General features: G+C 51.1%; 1 protein-coding gene and 1 long non-coding RNA gene across 3 annotated transcripts in view; one reads left to right on the top strand and one right to left on the bottom strand.

The window, feature by feature from the left end:
* Positions 1-17,352, top strand: part of Bicdl1 (BICD family like cargo adaptor 1) — a 98,247-nt gene extending 80,895 nt beyond the window's left edge. The window contains exons 5-10 of one of the 2 annotated variants that reach the window (XM_059249035.1): positions 748-927; positions 1,596-1,814; positions 3,045-3,188; positions 9,480-9,610; positions 13,325-13,445; positions 15,964-17,352. In XM_059249035.1, coding sequence (XP_059105018.1) covers positions 748-927; positions 1,596-1,814; positions 3,045-3,188; positions 9,480-9,610; positions 13,325-13,445; positions 15,964-16,125 — 957 coding nt within the window. In that variant the 3' untranslated portion in view covers positions 16,126-17,352. The remainder of the gene's footprint in view (positions 1-747; positions 928-1,595; positions 1,815-3,044; positions 3,189-9,479; positions 9,611-13,324; positions 13,446-15,963) is intronic. The other variant, XM_059249036.1, reaches the window with a different exon arrangement.
* On the bottom strand, positions 4,157-9,398 carry LOC131898001 (uncharacterized). Its single transcript, XR_009375834.1, has 3 exons — positions 9,373-9,398; positions 7,963-8,081; positions 4,157-4,748 (listed from the first exon to the last, which is right to left on the bottom strand). It is a non-coding gene; the product is annotated as an uncharacterized LOC131898001 (long non-coding RNA).
* Positions 17,353-17,662: the final 310 nt, after the last annotated feature.

The following is a 17,662-nucleotide window of genomic DNA, read 5'->3' as shown; positions in this document are numbered from 1 at the left end:
TAGATAGACCATTTTATTTTTTAAAAAAATAAAAATAAATAAATCCCAGGAAGTTCTTTACCCACACTAACCTAAGTGTGTGTGTGTGTGTGTGTGTGTGTGTGTGTTTACAAGCACATATATATGCATGTGTGTTCATGTCGACGCCTGAGATTGGTATTGGGAGTCCTCCTCAGTCACGCTCCACCTTATGTTTGTGAGTGTGAGAGCCCATGTGCCATGGAACACATAGAGGTTAGAGGACAATTTCTAGGAGTTGGTTCTCTACTCTCATTGTGGGTTCTGGGAATCAAGTCCAAGTCCCTCAGACTTGTATGGCACGAACTTCATCTGCTGAGCCAGACCCCACCCTCTGCCTCATTTCTTTATAATTTCTTTTTTTTTTTTAATTGAGACAGGGTTTTTCTGTACAGCCCTGGCTGTCTTGGAAGTCACTGTGTAGACCAGGCTGGCCTCGAACTCACAGGGATTAAAGGCGTGCACCACCATGCCCACCCCTTTAATCTTTTCCATCACTGGGTTCTTCTAGTAACTTTTCCCCCTGAAGTTACTGAAGGAGTCAGTTGTTGGTTCTGTAGAATTCCCCAGGGCTGGGTCTTGCTGACTGTGTCCCCCACACACCCTGATAGGTTCCTCCCAACTCTGTTGTCCTGTAAGTTGGCGGCAAGTCGAGCAGGGGGGTCAGGTCCTGGACACTGCTTGCTGCGGTTTGGATAGGCTGCCCAGCATTTGCTCTCTTGCCCACAGCTGCACCAAAGCCAGCTGGAGCTCCAGGAGGTGCGGCTCTCGTGCCGGCAGCTGCAGGGGAAGGTGGAAGAGCTGACGGAGGAGAGGAGCCTGCAGAGCTCCGCGGCCACCAGCACATCCCTGCTGTCGGAGATCGAGCAGAGCATGGAGGCCGAGGAGCTGGAGCAGGAGAGAGAGCAGGTGCTCACGTCACTGTTTGCTGTCAGGAGGAGTGGGCCCAGGCTTCCCATCGTCCTCGGTCCAACACTGTACTGCCACTTGGCAGAAGGCCCTAGGGCCTGCAGGAGCTCCTGTGGCCACGGGCTGGAGCAGGGCTCCACTACTGAGTGGGCACTGACACCTTGAGCAGAACAGCCAGAGCGCAGTGTCCTCTGCTCAGTCCCTCCCCTGTATTTTCTCGGAGGTAATCCAGAGTCCTCCCACATTTGCAGTCCATCCCTCTGCGCCATTTGTCTCTTTGTGCCTTCCATAGTCACCCCTTCCCCGGCCAGGCCCTGATCCCAGTCACTGTAGCTAAGTGTATAACAGAAATGCTTTACATGGCTGATTAGTTGATTAGAGGGAGGATAAGAATTGGTGTATCTGGTCATGGGCACTAGGAAGACTGAGGCAGAGCAGTTAGAGCAAGTTCCAGGCCAGCCAGGGCTACACAGGACTCTCAAAAAGAATTGGAAGTCTAAGATGTACTAGGTCCAAAGTAAGTATGATTTCTTAAGATAGACTACTTTAAACACCAAGACAAGACCTTTGCTCCTAAAAACAGGGTTTCGGGTATCGGGATTTTGGCTTTCGGTCCTGACTAACCAGTCCTCCCTAGAGTCTGTAACGAGTAACCCTTTGTGACCCAGCTGAGACTGCAGCTCTGGGAAGCCTACTGCCAGGTCCGCTACCTCTGCTCCCACCTTCGAGGGAGCGACAGCGCCGACTCGGCCGTGTCCACCGACTCCTCCATGGACGAGTCCTCCGAGACCTCATCCGCCAAGGACGTGCCTGCTGGCAGCCTGCGCACCGCCCTCAGCGAGCTCAAGAGGCTGATACAGAGCATTGTGGACGGCATGGAGCCCTCGGTAAGGGTCAGCTGCAGGAGCCAGCCTCTGTGCAGTGGAAACTCATGCAGGTGGGACGGCAAGCCTGGGCTGGAGCCTCCCGCATAACTTGTCGCCAGAACCCCGAGTCAGTAGTTGATAGTACTGAGTACCAGTACCCAGGAAGTAGGGACCATGGTCCCCTTCCTGCAAACGCCATGACAGTGGCTCTCAACCTTCCTGATGCTGCAATCCTTTAACACAGTTCCTCATGTTGTGGTGACCCCCAACCATAACATTATGTTCATTGATACTTCATAACTGTCACTTTGCTACTGTTATGAATCCTAATGTAAATATTTTTGGAGATAGATGGTCAGCAAAGGGGTCAAGACCCACAGGTTGAGAACCACTGTACCATGGCATAGTCCTTTTTTTTCATATACTTATGCACAAGGCATTGGTGCCTAGAGTTGGAGAGTTTTGCTTAGAAACATTGAGAAAAGAAATTTGTATCTGGGTAAAACTCCCAAGTTGCTCTTCTGCAGTTGGTCCTGATAGGAGGGTAACTGTTAGTGGGCAAGCTTTAAAAACTAAGCTTGGTCGGGATGGTGGCTCACAGTTGTGATCCCAGAACTCAGGAGGCAGAGGCAGGTGGATCTCTGTGATTTGGAGGCCAGCCTGGGCTACACAGTGAGTTCCAGGACAGCCAAGGCCACGCAGAGAAACCCTGTCAGAGAAAAGAAATCTCAGCACAGGAGGTTGAAGAGATGAACAGGGCCTTTGAGAATCCCAGAGGAGGCCTCTCAGGGGAAGAGGGATATTCCTCTGGCATCCAGGGTGGACTGACATTTCTGCAGCTTCATGATGGGATTCTCCCTGACTCCTCTCCTGTTTCACCCTCCCAGAGTTATGTCTGTCTGTTATATTAGAGGCAGTAAGTCAAAGGGCAGGTGTGTCTGTCGGAAGAGCCTCCTTGATTTGCAGCTAGATGGGAGCAGGAGGCCAAGTCATTGTGGGATAAGGAAGCTGTCAGTGGCATGTGCATTCCTAACATATACACCTGCTGCTCCCAAAGCTTGAAATCAAAATGAGCTTTTCCAGGGTAAAATTAAACCCTGAAAATCTCTCCCTAACCTCCCCCGTTTCATCCTCTCTCACTTCCTCCATTCCTCCTCATCTTTCTACTCTCTCTATTACTCCTGCCTCTGTCACTCCCCACTAATGGCTGCGCACCTTCCTCCCTACTACTGGCTTCCCTCTTTCTGTCAGGGCGCCCGGAGAATGGACGATGAGTCGTTAGAAGAGCAGATAAGGCAAACCAGTGAGGACTCCAGAGCCCTGAGAGAGCTCATGGAGGGAGAGAGGGGTAAACTGAGGCAGAGCCTAGAAGAGCTGCAGCAACTCCACAGTCAGGTGAGCACCCTCATTTCACAATGCAGAGAACGTGCGTGGGTCCCTTATCCGCTCCCTCTTTTGTGAGATGCAGCTCTCCTCCATCACATTCTCAGGGGACTGTGACCCAGAGTTGAGGAACTGGGTGTCTTCAGGAGACAAAACCAGTCCTCATTCTGCCCACGTGAGATGGGCAGGGGCTGTGGTGTCCTGAAGTGGTGTCCACAGAGGTAGACGTTGGGCTAACGGGTGGGTGCTGACCACTGAAGCCACAGCTCCCAGCGGCCCAGGCCAGGAGTTGTCAAGTCAGGGAACAGTTGGTCCTTAGAGGTGTCAGCTTCATCACCTGTGAGAGCCTGGTGCTCAGCTCTTAGGAACGTACCCTCGCCCTTACTGTTCCTTTCTTGTTTGACTGTGGCGCCATCTCTCTTGTGAACACTAAAGGACATTGACACGCTGATCTGAAAAATGTTAAAGGACTTAGGAGGTGCTCCACCTAGAAAGAAGCTTTTGACACACTTTCTCTGGACCAGACTTACGTGCAGGAGTGAGAACCAGGGGAGCACCTGTACACAGCCCCACTTACCTGCCTATCCTGGCCTTGGTAAAAATGTCCTACGCTTAAGATTCCTTCACTATAAACTCTTTTTTACTGTCATCTTAGAAAAACACACCTACACCTACAGCCGTCACTACTCTGCCTGTGAGGGGCCAGAGGGCAAGGGTGGAAGGTCACAGCTGTGGCTGGCTCCTGGTCAGATACGGGAGTGGGCAGGCAGCCCAAGGGCATGTTCCTGCCTGAACTCTAAGATCCTCAGAGGGTGATTCAGACTTAGGACAGATCTTCTAAACTAAATGAATAAAACACCAGAGCGAGCTGAATCCAGAAGCTCCCTGAAGGGGTGTGTAGTTCAGTGACGGAGTGCTTGACTAGCAAGAGCAAAGACCTTAGGTTTGGTCTCCAGCCCTCCCAAAAGGAAAACAAAAAGGTTGTTTAGAAGTTCTTTGGAGTTGGTGGCGCACAGTGTGGTGGCACATGCATGTAGTCACAGTGCTTTGGAAGTAACAGCAGGCGGTGGGAATTCAAGGCCGTCCTCAGCCCAATGGTGAGTTCGTGTCCAGCTTTGACACTGTCTCAAATAAACCGAGAGGGTTCACGTTGTGTTGGTTGGTTGGTTTGGAGGTGGCGTCTCGCTGTGCTGCATTTGCTAGTATTGAACTCTTGGGCTCAACAGCTCCTCTTGCCTCAGCCTTCCAGGTATATGTCAGTGCTCCTGACTCACTGATTTTAAATAAGTGCTTGCTTATTAGAGTTCGATACTTTTTTTTTTCTTATCAGAGTTAAAAACTAAAAATTTCCTGGAGGATAGTATGTCATCCAGAAATACAGCTTACATATAGGTTGCCTAGAGTTTAGTTTGTAGCTTTAGGAGGCCATGTGTACTGTTTCCTTAGGAGTTCAGTTGAAGTCAGGTGTGGTGGTGTACGCCTTTAATCAGCACTCGGGATGCAGAGGCAGGCAAGCCTGGTCTACAGAGTGAATTCCAGGACAACCAGAGTTGTCACACAGAGAAACCATGTCTTGAAAAACAAAAGAAAAAGTTCAGTTGGTAACTGGTTTAGGCCAGTTCCTGTGAGCTCCCTTTCCGAGAGTTCCCTGGACTCTACCCATGCCCCATGTGGACTGTAGAAGTGAACTTCTCTTCCAGAATACTCAAAAGAAGAAACCCCTTAGCTACACCTGCACCCACTAATGTGTCACCCATGGGAGTCACACTAACACCCAAGGTAGGGGTTTAGAGTTCAGACTTAGTCCTAAAAATAGCAGCCAACACTGGGGGTTGATCTTCCTCTTGCAGAGTTGGTTCACCATCTGCCATCTGACCACTCTATGCCTGGCGCTGAGGCTAGACCATCAGCACATGTGACAGCTGTGTGCAACGCCTGCATTCTCGAGTCTCTCAAACAGTGTGGGGACGGCAGTTGGAACGATCTCTGCTCTTTGGTGGTAGGGTGCAGACAAGGTTAGCCAGGACTGAGATTCCAGGAACAGCCAGACCAAAAGTTAAGCCTCATCCAATCAATGATCCACTCTCAAATCCCATTGCTTTCTCTCGAGAATGTTCTTTACTCACCTGGAAACTGGGAAGAAGTCAGGGTGAGTGTGCTTCATGCTACCACCTCAGAAACTAACCAGACTTTTAAGTAAAAGACTGTAATAACTGCTAATTATCAGTTGGAGGCAAACTCCATAGCCAGCATGAAGATGCACCACCTCTCTCCTCTGTCCCCAGCATCCTCCTTGACATTGATGAGTGCAGAGCAGCCACCAGCAGATGGAGTGGGTCTTCAGGACTAATTGTAGAACATAAAAGACAAGCACCCAGGAGCTCAAGAGAGGGCTCAGCAGTTAAGAGCACTTGTTGCTTTTGCAGAGGACTCTGGTTCAGTTTCCAGCCTACATGGTGGTTCACAGTCACCTGTCACTCCAGTTCTGGGGATCCAGCACTCTGTCCTGATCTACATAGGCACCTGGCCCACACATGGTATACATACATACATGCAGGCAAAACACTCATTCACAGAAACTACATCAATCTAAAAAAAAAAAAAAATGTAAAGAAAAACAGCTATCCATGAGGCCCCCTGCCCCTGTTCCCTTGGTAGCCTAGGCCTTAGGAGCAACCAGACAGCCTTTCCTGTCTGTCTTTTTTGCAAGATATTCAAGGCAAGTGCTCAGGGCTTCTCGGAATCCTTGGGGTTCTAGTTGGCTTTCTGTTGTTGCAATAGAATGCTCATCTGGCTTACAATCCAGTCACAGTCTGTCATTGAGGGAAACCAAGGCAGGAGCTGATGCAGAGGCCATGGGGGGAGGTGCTGCTTACTGATTTGCTCCCCATGGCTTGCTCAGCCTGCTTTCATACACAGTCCAGGACCACTTGCACAAGTGGTACCATTCACAGTGGACTGGGCCTTCGATTAATAGTCGTTATCAAGAAAAATGCCCCACAGACATGCCTACAGGCCATGATGAAGGCATTTTCTCAGTTGAGGTTCCCTCTTCCCAGATAATTGACCAAAACTAACCAGTCCACCACGTGGTACACTGTCTTCCTCCTCCTGGCCACTGCCCTGTCACAGCTAGCTGTGCGTATCACTTGCCCATTTGTCCACGCTCCTGAGCCCAGCCACCTTCACATGGTGGCAGTTTTCCTGCAGTGTGACTTGAAAACAAGGTACCTCCTGTGCGTCATAGGCAGCTTCCATATCAAGTCCCTGGCCACCATGTGCGTCTGCACGCTGCCCCCTTCCTCATCTCAACTCTTTCTCACCCTATACTAGCAACAGAGTAACTGTGCACACTCCCAATGTCCTCTCCTACTTCCCTGCTGTCTGGAGGACCCTCCCGCCTGCCTGCTCAGTTGCTGAGCAAGTTTCACTTCCTCCTTGGAACTCTCTAGATATTCCTGGAAGACCCCCTGGCTCCACCCTATTGTATAACTACATTCTCATCTTGTTTTCCAATAAAACAGATCACAGACCCCATAATGACCAGTACAAGTTACCACTCAGCTTTTTTTCTCCTGGAGTTCCTAGCACAGGCCACCAGACTAAGTTCAAACGAGTGTTGTAAAGATCAAGTTTCAAGGCTTCAGGGTAGGCTTTTTAATGTTGTTTAATTGTGAGGCCCTGTCTTATTAGAAGGTGAACGGTGGGGGGTGTAGCCTAAGTGCATGTAGAGACAAGTTTCTTGACATCCACTTTCTTGACAGCCATCAGACCTAACGTTAGTGAAGAATGGGAAGAGTGGAGCCCACATCCGTAGCCTGCAGTGTGACATTTGAGCCTCACTTCAACTCATTGGGGTGGGCAGGGAGTTGTTTGTGTTTTTCTGATTTCTGTATTCCTTCCTAAGAAGCTGGCTGTTGGGTTCTAGCTTCTTCGGGTTTTCTAGACCACAGTGGAAAGCTTTTCTGGAGTTTTATTTGGCATATATTGGGTGTTGGTTGGTCCTGCCTGGTATCGTGCCCAGCATGTGGTTTTACTTTTCTGCCCCTTATTCAGCTGTCCTGAAGCCACACCACACTCCTTTGATCAGAAGAAATCTGTCTTTGCACATTCTTTCTAGGTCCAGGGTCAGGCAGTCAGGCAGCCAGACCTGCTGGTACCTAGAGTAATGCTAAACCTCTCCACAGTCACCTCTACCTGGAGTGAGATGCATATGCAAACCAGAGCCTTTGCAAAAGTTCCAGACTGCACGTTCCCAAGGCTTAGAATCCTTGTGTACCAGCTGTTAGCTCCAGGAAAGGTGTAGCTTGTACAGTCAGTGTAGAGCGGGAGGCCCAGGTCCTTACATTCCTTATCAGACTCTTAAGAATGTAAATTTTGAGGCTGGAGAGATGGCTCAGCAGTTAAGAATGCTGGCTGCTCTTCCAGGGGACCAGGGTTTGATTCCCAGCATCCACATGGCAACTTGTAACTAACTGTAACTCCATTCTAGGGGTCCAATAGTCTCTTCTGTTGTGGGCACCAGGTATGTGCCTGGCTCACAGACATATGAGCAGGCAAAAACACATACACCACACACACAAAAATCTTATTTAAAAAAAATGCAGCAACTTTCCTGTTTTCTCATCATTGGATGCCTTTTGCATTTGTGCATTTGGCTCTGTCTGGGATCTTGATCTTCAGTCTAGTCCTGGAGTCAAGGTGGCATCTGTCCCTTAATGGAAGGATCAGACCTGTATGGATGGATCCTCCCTTGGAAAAATGTCAGTGGGTGTGAAACACTTACCAAGAGAGTGGGGTTGGGCATCCCTATTCATGTCTGATCCTATCAGTCTTCATTGCTTAACACGTTTATTGCAATCTCTACCAGACTGGTTGCACACAACAGACATTTGCTCTGTGTAACTGAAATAGAAAATGAATGCCTTGGAATTAAATCTGATAGCTTATAGGATCAACAGCAAGAACAACTGGATAACTCAGGTTCCAAATAGGAAGGAGGAGTCCTGGGAAGCCAACAGCAAAACCAGTCTGCTGCCAGGGCGCTCTGCTTTACTTCTCCCAGTTCTGCAGGATTTGGGGGTGGGGGGTGAGGGGGGGGCGGTAACTGGCGACTCTAGGTCACATGTCCAGACTGCAAAGGAAAATAGATGCCTTTCTCATCTGGCTTTCCTAGTGGGAGGTCATCTCGGTCTCCCAGCAGGACATATAACCAGGAATGTCCCCCAAATAGTAAAGGTTTGGATTGATGACTACCTCAAAATGTCAGCTGTTCAATGCACAAGTGTTTTAGGATTAAGTACTATTTGCAGCCAAGCTCTGGGATGTACAGATGGATAGGACATGCATCCAATGATATGGTGTATTTGAGTGAGGTCACTCTACGGGGATAGGATGGAATGTGTTGCTGAAACAGCACTAGAGGAACCCTTCATTGCCAAATGGTAACTCCCAGGTTGGTCATGAGGACTGTGCAGGTGCCATTCAGTGCAGAATGGACCACAGAAGAGGTAGTAAGATCAAAGTGACAGATTATAGCTGTGGAAATGCCATGTGGCTTTGATCTATGGAGCTGAATGGGAAGATCAAGCTGTGCCAGAATTTGAGACCCTGCCTCCAAAATGTGTTCCAGAGCCCTGATGCATGTGTAATCTCTCTTACTATCTACCTCTCAGTCAAAGCAGTGGTGTGATGTGCTGAGGACACAGGGAATCTGACTCCACGGCTGCATATCAGGTTCAGCCTCCTCCCTAGATCCTAACTACTAAGCTGGAACCAGGCACAAAGCATCCTTGCTTGGGGGAGAAGGACTCTGCACTGGAGCCGAGCACCAACAGGACACTGCCAGCCTGCTCCCGTACATGCCCTGGGACCTGTGGATGTCTTTGTTTTAAAGATTATTTTCCAGATTTATTTTATTCTTAACTATATGTGTATCATATGAGGATGTCTGAAACCTTCAAGATGGAGTTACAGCCCCTGTGAACTGAGGGTACTAGGAAAAAAACAAAACAAAACACAGGTCTTCTGAAAGAGCACCAAGCATTCTTAGATGCTGAGCCATTTCTCCATCCCCTCAAAATTGTGGTAGAGGTCAGAGGTCAACTTTGTGGAGTCAGTTTTCTCCTTCCATCTTTATTTGGGTTCTCGGACCCAAATTCAAGTGGGCAGGCTTACATAGCAAAAACACCTTTACCCGCTGAGCCGTCTTGCTGGCCTCTGGGTGGGTGTCTTTCCCTCGTGGAGGAAGCACCTGGGATGCAGCAGCATGTTAGCCTTCATTTTCCTCTCATCTGTTGCTAGGTGACGCTGCTGAGTGTGGAGATGACCGCGCTAAAGGAAGAGAGGGACCGACTCAGAGTGACATCTGAGGACAAGGAGCCCAAGGAGCAGCTGCAGAAGGCCATCAGGGACCGGGATGAGGCCATCGCTAAGTGAGTGGAGATGGGCTGTTCACTCTTACTTACTTGTGGGTTTGTTGTGTGATGACTGCACAGCTCTGCAGCCCTGTTGTCACCCTCCAGCATGGAAGATGGGGCACACAGGCCACACCCACTGTTTACAGGAGTGCTGGGGTCCAGACCGTGTCCTCATGCCTGTGCAGCGGGCGCTCTCCTCTGAACCGTCTCCAGCCTCTGCTGCCATTGCTTTGTCCTAAAATCCAAGTATGTGCTTGTTAAAAATTCTGGTGCCAGGCAGAGGGACCACAGGCATCTGGGAGGCAGAGGCAGGCGGATCTCTGTGAGTTGGAGGTCTACAGAGTGGTTTCAGGACAGCCAGGGCTGTCCGTCACACAGGAAACCCTGTGTAGATAATAAGTAGATAATAAATGGGAGTTCTGTCATACGCCCACCATAGTGTCATACATTTGTACTCCAGAACTCAGGAAGTATGAGCGGAAGGATCTCCAGTATAAGCCAGCCTGCACCACAGAGCGCGAGTTTGAGACCAGCCTAGGTTACATAATAAGACATTCTCTCTCTCTCTCTCTCTCTCTCTCTCTCTCTCTCTCTCTCTCTCTCTCTCTCTCTCTCTCACACACACACACACACACACACACACACACACACACACACACACACGAGCACTAGGATAGGGTAGGTGGCCCTGCTGCTACCCACATCACTTGCTCCCCAGGTAGACAGTGCTAGTGAAGGTTGTTTCTGTGACTTGACACTTTTCCTATGGGTGTGATGGTGTATTTGTAATACAGCCGTTGTGTAGTTAGTTGGGGTTTTGTTTTTCTTTTTTAAACATCAGATGCTACAATGCATGGCTTAGTATATTTCCCACTTACAGCTTAGCTTTCCAGTGTCCTTCTGTGCAGCTACCACCTTTTTATTATTTTTAGTTTTTTTTTTAATTTATTATGAGCACTTTTTTGTTTTGTTTTGTTTTTCAAGACAGGGTTTCTCTATGTAACACCCGTGACTGTCCTGGATCTCACTCTGTAGACCAGACCAGGCTGGTCTGGAACTCACAGAGACCCACCTGCCTCTGCCTCCCCAGCAGTGCTGGAGGCACCACCACCACCCGGCTTATAAGTGCATTTCTTTGCATTCAACAATTCAGAAAAAACGGAGAGGCAAAGGGTTATTTTTACATGGTCCTCATTTTACTAGAAGTTGGTTGGTTGGTTGGTTATGCATGCAGCTCAGGCTAGCCTCTAACTTGAAATCATTCCCTGGTCTGAACCTCAAGGACCAGGATTGTAAGTATGCACCAGGACACCCAGCCGATACCCAGTCATGTGCTCCCTTTACTGAGGAGATAAAAGTTAAAAAAAAAAAATGTGTTTGTTCTCAGATGCCTGTCTCACTGTCTACAGAGGAAGTAAAGGGGTTTTGTTTGGTTTGGGTTTTCTGAGTCAAGGTTTCTTTGTGTAGCCCTGGCTGTCCTAGAACTAGGTTTGTGTATCAGGCTGGCTTTGAACTCAGAGCTCTGCCTGCCTCTGCCTCCCCAGATTAAAGGCCAGGAGGGAAGTAAGGTTTTCCACTGTGCTCACTAGCATGGCCTTCAGGCCTGCTGATCCTCTGCACCTGACATCCTTTCTGCTTGCTGCTTGTCCTGAAAGCTGGAGAGCCGGCCTGAGTGATACTGTGTGTCTGTAAACAAGAGTCAGCTTCTCACCGTCTGCCTTTCGGTCTTCATCCCATTTTACCTGTCTGCCTGTTTTCTTCTCTGATCAGACCTTACGTTGGGTTGTCTATCACGTCTAGTTCATTTTTGGGAATCGAGTATGATATATCTCAGTAAGGCTCTTACACCTGCCCGTGTGTGCTGTGGGATTCCCAGTGCGTCTCTGGTTCTCAGTGCCCGGACATAAATACGCGGGGGGCCTCCCCAAAAGCGTTCAGTCTGAATGGCTGGGGTGGGGCTGCTTCTTTACCTGGTTGTTTAATATGTATTCAAGGGAGAGAGGCTCCCCTCACTAACCTGGGCTGGAGGAACCTTAAGGGGTTCCTTATCTCACACAGTAGGTGAGGTCCAGGAAAGCTGCTGGCAATTTTATCACCTCACAATTGAAAAGGACTCAGGTCTGGGGTTCCTTTTGAAGACCCCCTTTCCCTCTGGCACGGCAGCACTGCAGCTCTGCCAGGCCCCTGGCCCTGGCATTAGTCAGCACATTCCCCTAGGTCCGGGCTGCTCACGGCGCCATCTGCTGGCACCTTCTGAAGAAGCGGAGCCGCTGCGGGGTGCCTGGGAACTGTCAGGCAAATCGCGTCCATGGCAACCGCTGCCATGAGGATTTCTGCTGTTCTCTAACAGCCAATGGCAGCGGGCATGACGGAAGCAACCTGCAGCGTCTGAACCTTTGCCCATTGGACAGGCCTGGTCCTATCCCTGTTGCCTGCAGCCGCAGTGGGCGGGGCCGGGAGGAGCCCCGAGTTGTCTGGAGCTGCCTATAGGGCAAAGTGGCCCGGCTGGTGGATGCACCACTCGGGGGCAGGGTGGGGTGTGTGGGGCGTGGAGCAGTGACTAATTGCTGGGTAGAGGGCAAGGCAGGAGGAAGTCTGGTCTGAGCTCTTTACAAAGGAGACTCACCTACTCCTTCCGGCTTTGCTTGGGTAGTGTTACTGTGAGGCCAGAGTGGTGGCTTCTGCAGGGCAGTCCTGCAGCTCCCCACAGTCTGTACAGTCCGCTTTCAGGCAGCGTGTGCTGCTGCTGCTGCGTTTGCAGAGGCGGCAGCACGGTTAACGGCACCCTCCCTCAGACCCACCCCAACGGGTCCGGTTTTGGCCTTGTTGTTGTTTTGCACTGAGCAACTCTAACGTAATAATGTTGGGAAGGTGAGCAAAACAGTACTCAAAACATGCAGATTTGAAAATACTGAAGCCTGTGAGCAAGGTTAGCACCAGTGACATCCCAGACGTACTGCGCTGTGTTTCTGTGTGTGTTGTGTGTTGACACACTGGCAGTTTTATTTCACAGAACTTGCCCTCTCCTTGCTCCGTCATGGTAAACTGTCAGTAAATACCCTATATCTGGGTTTTTACTGGGGCCCGTGTTATATTGTTTTTTATTTTGAAACAGTTCCTTTAATCCCAGCACTCGGGAGGCAGAGCCGGCAGATCTCTGTGAGTTCGAGGCCAGCCTGGTCTACAGAGTGAGTTCCAGGACAGGCTCCAAAACTATACAGAGAAACCCTGTCTCGGAAAAAAAAAATTAAAAATTAAAATAAATAAATGATAAACAGTTCCTCAATTATTGGATACTGGAATTGCTAAACTGTGGTCACCATTATGTGGCTTCCTTTGAACATCTTAATCTTAGGGGCAGTTCCTTTGGGGGAGTGGCTACTCCAAAGGAGTACCTCCCCACAGCAGAAGGTTCCCACCCTCAGGTGCAGAACCTTGTGGAAGGGTCAGCAAGCAGCTCCTTTGTGAGAGGCCCTTGATCCCCTCTGGTCCTCATAGAAATGCTGTCCTCTTTTAACCACCCTCTGTGTCTCGTTTAGAGATGAGAGACCATCACTTACCACAGCCTGGTTAGGGAGCATGCTGCAGTCCTTCAAAGAGTTTAGTTACAGTGACCCTGTGGTGTGGGGTCAGCCCTTTCCTTACCCTGAAGACTCCAGGTCTCCCAGTGAAGAACCAGGTGCTTTTGGCACAAGGTGCCCATCCTCATTGTGGTTCATTTCGTTGCAGGAAGAATGCTGTAGAGCTGGAACTTGCCAAGTGCAAGATGGACATGATGTCTCTGAACAGCCAGCTGTTGGATGCCATTCAGCAGAAACTGAACCTCTCACAGCAGCTTGAGGCTTGGCAGGTAAACAGCAGCCTGAGGCCTAGGTGGGCAAGTGCCATGAAGCATCTCTGAACCAACATCTGTAATGGGAGTTTTGGCAAAAGGGCCTATGAGCCCAGGTGACCAGAAGCTTCCGTTCTCACCTGTGGAGTCCCCGGGGAAGAATGCCTTAGCGTGGCCTCCAGACAGAAAGCCCAAACAGCCTGTTAGGGACATCCTACCACCAGACATGGAGTGGGCCTTCCTCAGCTGCTCATTCTGGTTTAAACTAAGGTTGGGTCGGAAAGCCCCATGTGACTGAGTGAAAACTCACAGCTGGGTCCAGCTCAGCAGTCCTCAGGCCATTGCTGTCCTCCCTCTCAACGGTCTACAGCTTCCTTTTTCCATGGACACTGTTCGCACAGGGCCTGGAGAAAGTGAGTCAGGGTGTCTAGCTCTAGGACCACTGCTGTCAGGGTCTGCTGACACCCTACTGCCCCGGGGCTGTGACTCATGGATGAGGTTGGGGTAGGCCCATGTCGGAATGTGGGTCCAGTGGTTAAGGTCTCTCTTCAGATGGAAAGGCACCTGTGACTGAGGTGAGCCCCCATGGCAGGCAGGGTAGTAGTAACCATTACACTGGCTCTGTGGGGCTGGCAGCCAGTCCTGACTACACCAGCCGGCTAGCCGGAACCCTGGCTTACCACAGCTGTTCTCTCTTCTCTCCCAACTACAGTTTGCTTCCTCAGGGCTTTTTACTATCTGGCTCCTTTGGTTTCTGATCTAGTGGCCTTTCTCAGTTCCTGTACCAACAGCTTTAGTTGTACACCCCTCCTGCCTTTGAGGTGAGATTGAGCCTCGCATCCATTCGTCTCTTCCCCTCCTCCATCGCTGTCCTGCGTCTGCCACCTCCTCATGGACCACTGTGTTCTGTGTCCCGGAACCTCCCATCTCTGTGCAGTGTGACGTGCCATCGAGCCCCAGCCTTCTTTCCCCCATCAGTGCCGGCAGGCTGGTAGCTCTGGCAGGCTGATGCCACCTTACCACAGATGGATTTTTACCACAGGAATAGCAACAGGCGTGGGACCATGACCAGCGCGTACGTGCGTGCATGCGTGTGAAGTTCCAAGGAGATATGTTCCGGAATTTGCTTGATGAAATTGGCTATTTAAAGTATAAAAATGCAATTTGAAGTGACCGTGCCAGGGAAAACACGGCAGCATTGACAGGGCTTCTTTCTGAAGGTCTTTGACTTTTCTCTCTGGTGCTGAACAACATACTTCATTGAGTTTTTCCTCAGTGTAGAGAACTACGCTAAGATTCCACATCGAGGCTTCGGAAGGAGGAGCCGTGTGCTGAGTGCTGGCAAAAATGACACAGGGTTGATCTGAGAGGCAAATGGAAAACCGGGCTGGCAGGGAGAGGATGAGGAGGAGCCGGCGAGGAGCAGGGAGGAAGCTGAATGTGGTGGAGGGTGAGAATGGAAGGAGAGAGGTGTGCAGGCAGTCGGCCGGTGACAGTGAGGTCTGTCCCTCACTGTCCCTCACCACACTGCCTGTGACCGATAGGTCAGGAAGGTCCTGTGGCTTCATTCTGAAACCTGAAAAGATACTCGGGTCACACCCACAGATCAGAACTTGACACAGAGGGACAGACAAGCTGCTGGGCAGTGGGGCCAGGCTCTCCAGGTCTGTGCCCTCACCTCATGAGTGGCTGCCCAGAGCCCCAGAGCCCATCCTTCCCTGCTGCATGGAGCTCACCCACCATGTGCTTGGATCCCAGCCACTGAGTCCCCATGGGTTTGTTTTAGGGTCTTTTTGTCAGGACGTCACAGAGCTCACAGCTGGGTGAAAAGCTGAAGGAGGCAGGAAGGTGGCGGTGTGGTTTGCTGTCTGGCGATGACCACAAACTGTTAGCAGCAGAGCCCATTGTCAGGTAGGCCCCTTCTACAGGAGTCAGAATCTGGTGACTAGAAGTGAGCTCTTCACCGCCGCTCTTCTGTAAGACAGGGCAGGGCTACTGGTTCTAAGTAACCAGCTAGTCAGAGGGGTGAGATCCTACCCCATGAAGAAGCTAACAGAAGTCGGACTGAGGTGGAACAAGACAGTGTCTCAAGATGACACTGCCCACAGCAGTGAGAGCCTGGCGGGGGGCAGTCCCAAACATAGCCACCATTGCTGGTGTGTGGGCATTAGCAACAGCCTGGAAGCGATCTGAAGGGGGAAATCCGGACATAGGTAGCCTCTTGGGACGAGGTCGTTGACAAGCTAAGGTCACTCTGGGCTGACTGAGGGTGAGGTGGCAAGCCAGACCACGGGCATCCAGACAGCCCCATGAGCTAGTGTAGCGTGGGGCTGTTCTATTATCTAGGCCTCATGACGCTGGCTGAGACTGTCCTGGCACGGTACCAGCATTCACCGCTTTCTTGGTCCCCCAGCCCCAACTACAGTGCTTACTCATCTCATCCCATCGTCACCTGCCCTGACATCTGTCACCTCCCTGTCCAACCCGAGGGCCAGGTAAGAGCAGCTGCTTATCCACATCCTTTCCTTCTCTGCAGGATGACATGCACAGGGTCATTGACAGGCAGCTGATGGACACGCACCTGAAGGAACAGAGCCGGCCTGCTGCTGCCTTCTCTAGGGGCCACGGCGTAGGGCGGGGGCAGGAACCCAGCACCATGGACGGCAAACGGCTCTTCTCCTTCTTCAGGAAAATTTAAGAGGGGAGGAATCAGGCCGTGGAGGATGGAGAACTAGAGGCAGTTGAAGAGGGTCTCCCGTCAGCTTCAGCTGGAGCCAGTGGGTTCCAGTGGGTCCATTGCCTCTTGTTAGTGTGATGGAGACCGAGAAGTAGGGCCTGCCTTATCCTCTGAAGGCTGCTCCCTGCCAAGGGACAGGAATGAATCCTGTCCCCACTGCCCAAGCCAAGCCTCAGCCTGGGCTCCCCCAGGATCCTGTTAGTGAGCAGGGCTCAAGCCACTGCTCATGCAGTCCACTGATGGGCTCTGCCCCTCAGACCCAGCTCATCACAGCCCACCCTGAAGGCTCTGCTGCCTCCGTGGATTTTGACCATGGGGACAGACTGAGGCCTCCTGTGCATGCCTCAGGAGGCCTGAGCTTCCATTCCTGCCCCAGCCACTTGCCTGGAGTAGGGGAGGCACAGCCCCTCACCCATGTGCATGCACCTCTGCTGGAGTCCCTGTATGGCAGGAGCCACAGCCTATGGCTGTAGGCCTAAGAACCGGGTTACCCTATCTCCACCGAGGCCATTCTGTACCCCAGGGAAGGTCCTGTCTTCTGGCTGCCTCCACTCAGCTTCCTCCAGGGCAGACAGTCCTTACCCCTAGTGAGGCCTGGGCCCGGCAGCGTTCCCATTGGCCCTCTAGAGGCTTTAACCTTCCAGACTTTTCCCCTCGTGGGGTAGGGCTGGGAGAACACTTGTCTTCCACAGCTCCCTCCCACCTCAAATACAACCTGGCCAAGTCGAGCAAGTTCAGGCCACAGGATGGCCTCCAAGGGGACTAGTTTAACCACCCACACACGGAAGGCAGCGTGGGTGCCACAGGGTGGATGGGGTAAGGCTGCTGGGAGCCCCCCAATACTGCCCACCAGGCCTACCGGGGACAAGGCCTGCACTGCAGCCTGCTGCTTCTGCTCCTTCCGCAGCAGCCGTCCCGATCTCTGCTGAGGCCCCAGCTCCGAGGCTCTGTGGGCCCAGCCTGCAGCTGCTTACCACTCACGAGGCCTCCTGCCCTCCACGGGGAAAAGCACAGCAGGGCTGAGCAGAAAGAATGTACTTATAGATATGTACATACCACAGTGCTGTAATTTTGTATGTAGCAATTGTGTAAATACACGTATGGATTTTATAATACACATATATAAATCTATAAAGGCATATTTTTAGAAAAACAGCGCACCACTGCTTCTTTTGAAAATAGTCTGAATAAGAATAAAATTAATTTCTACAGACCTGCTGCCTCAGTTCCTGGGTGTGTGGAGGGTTGTTGGTGTGTTGTGTGTCACAAAGCCACCACTGGCTGCGGCGGCGGCAGCAGGGTTAGTACCGAGCCCAGAGGGTCCTTTGTGAAGGTGGCGGGGTCTTGCCCCACACCCTCTTGTCCAGCATGGCAGAAACTTCAGCTGAAAGAGCTCACTCTAAGCAGATGCTTCCACTGCATCCTTCCGGCATGTGAAGAATAAACATGGAGCTTCCCCTGACATCCTCCCACATGTGCTCTGGGCCCAGAAGGGAAC

This window comes from Peromyscus eremicus, chromosome 23 (assembly GCF_949786415.1).
Source record: "Peromyscus eremicus chromosome 23, PerEre_H2_v1, whole genome shotgun sequence".
Classification (NCBI taxonomy): domain Eukaryota; kingdom Metazoa; phylum Chordata; class Mammalia; order Rodentia; family Cricetidae; genus Peromyscus; species Peromyscus eremicus.
This window is presented reverse-complemented; position numbering and strand designations above follow the sequence as displayed.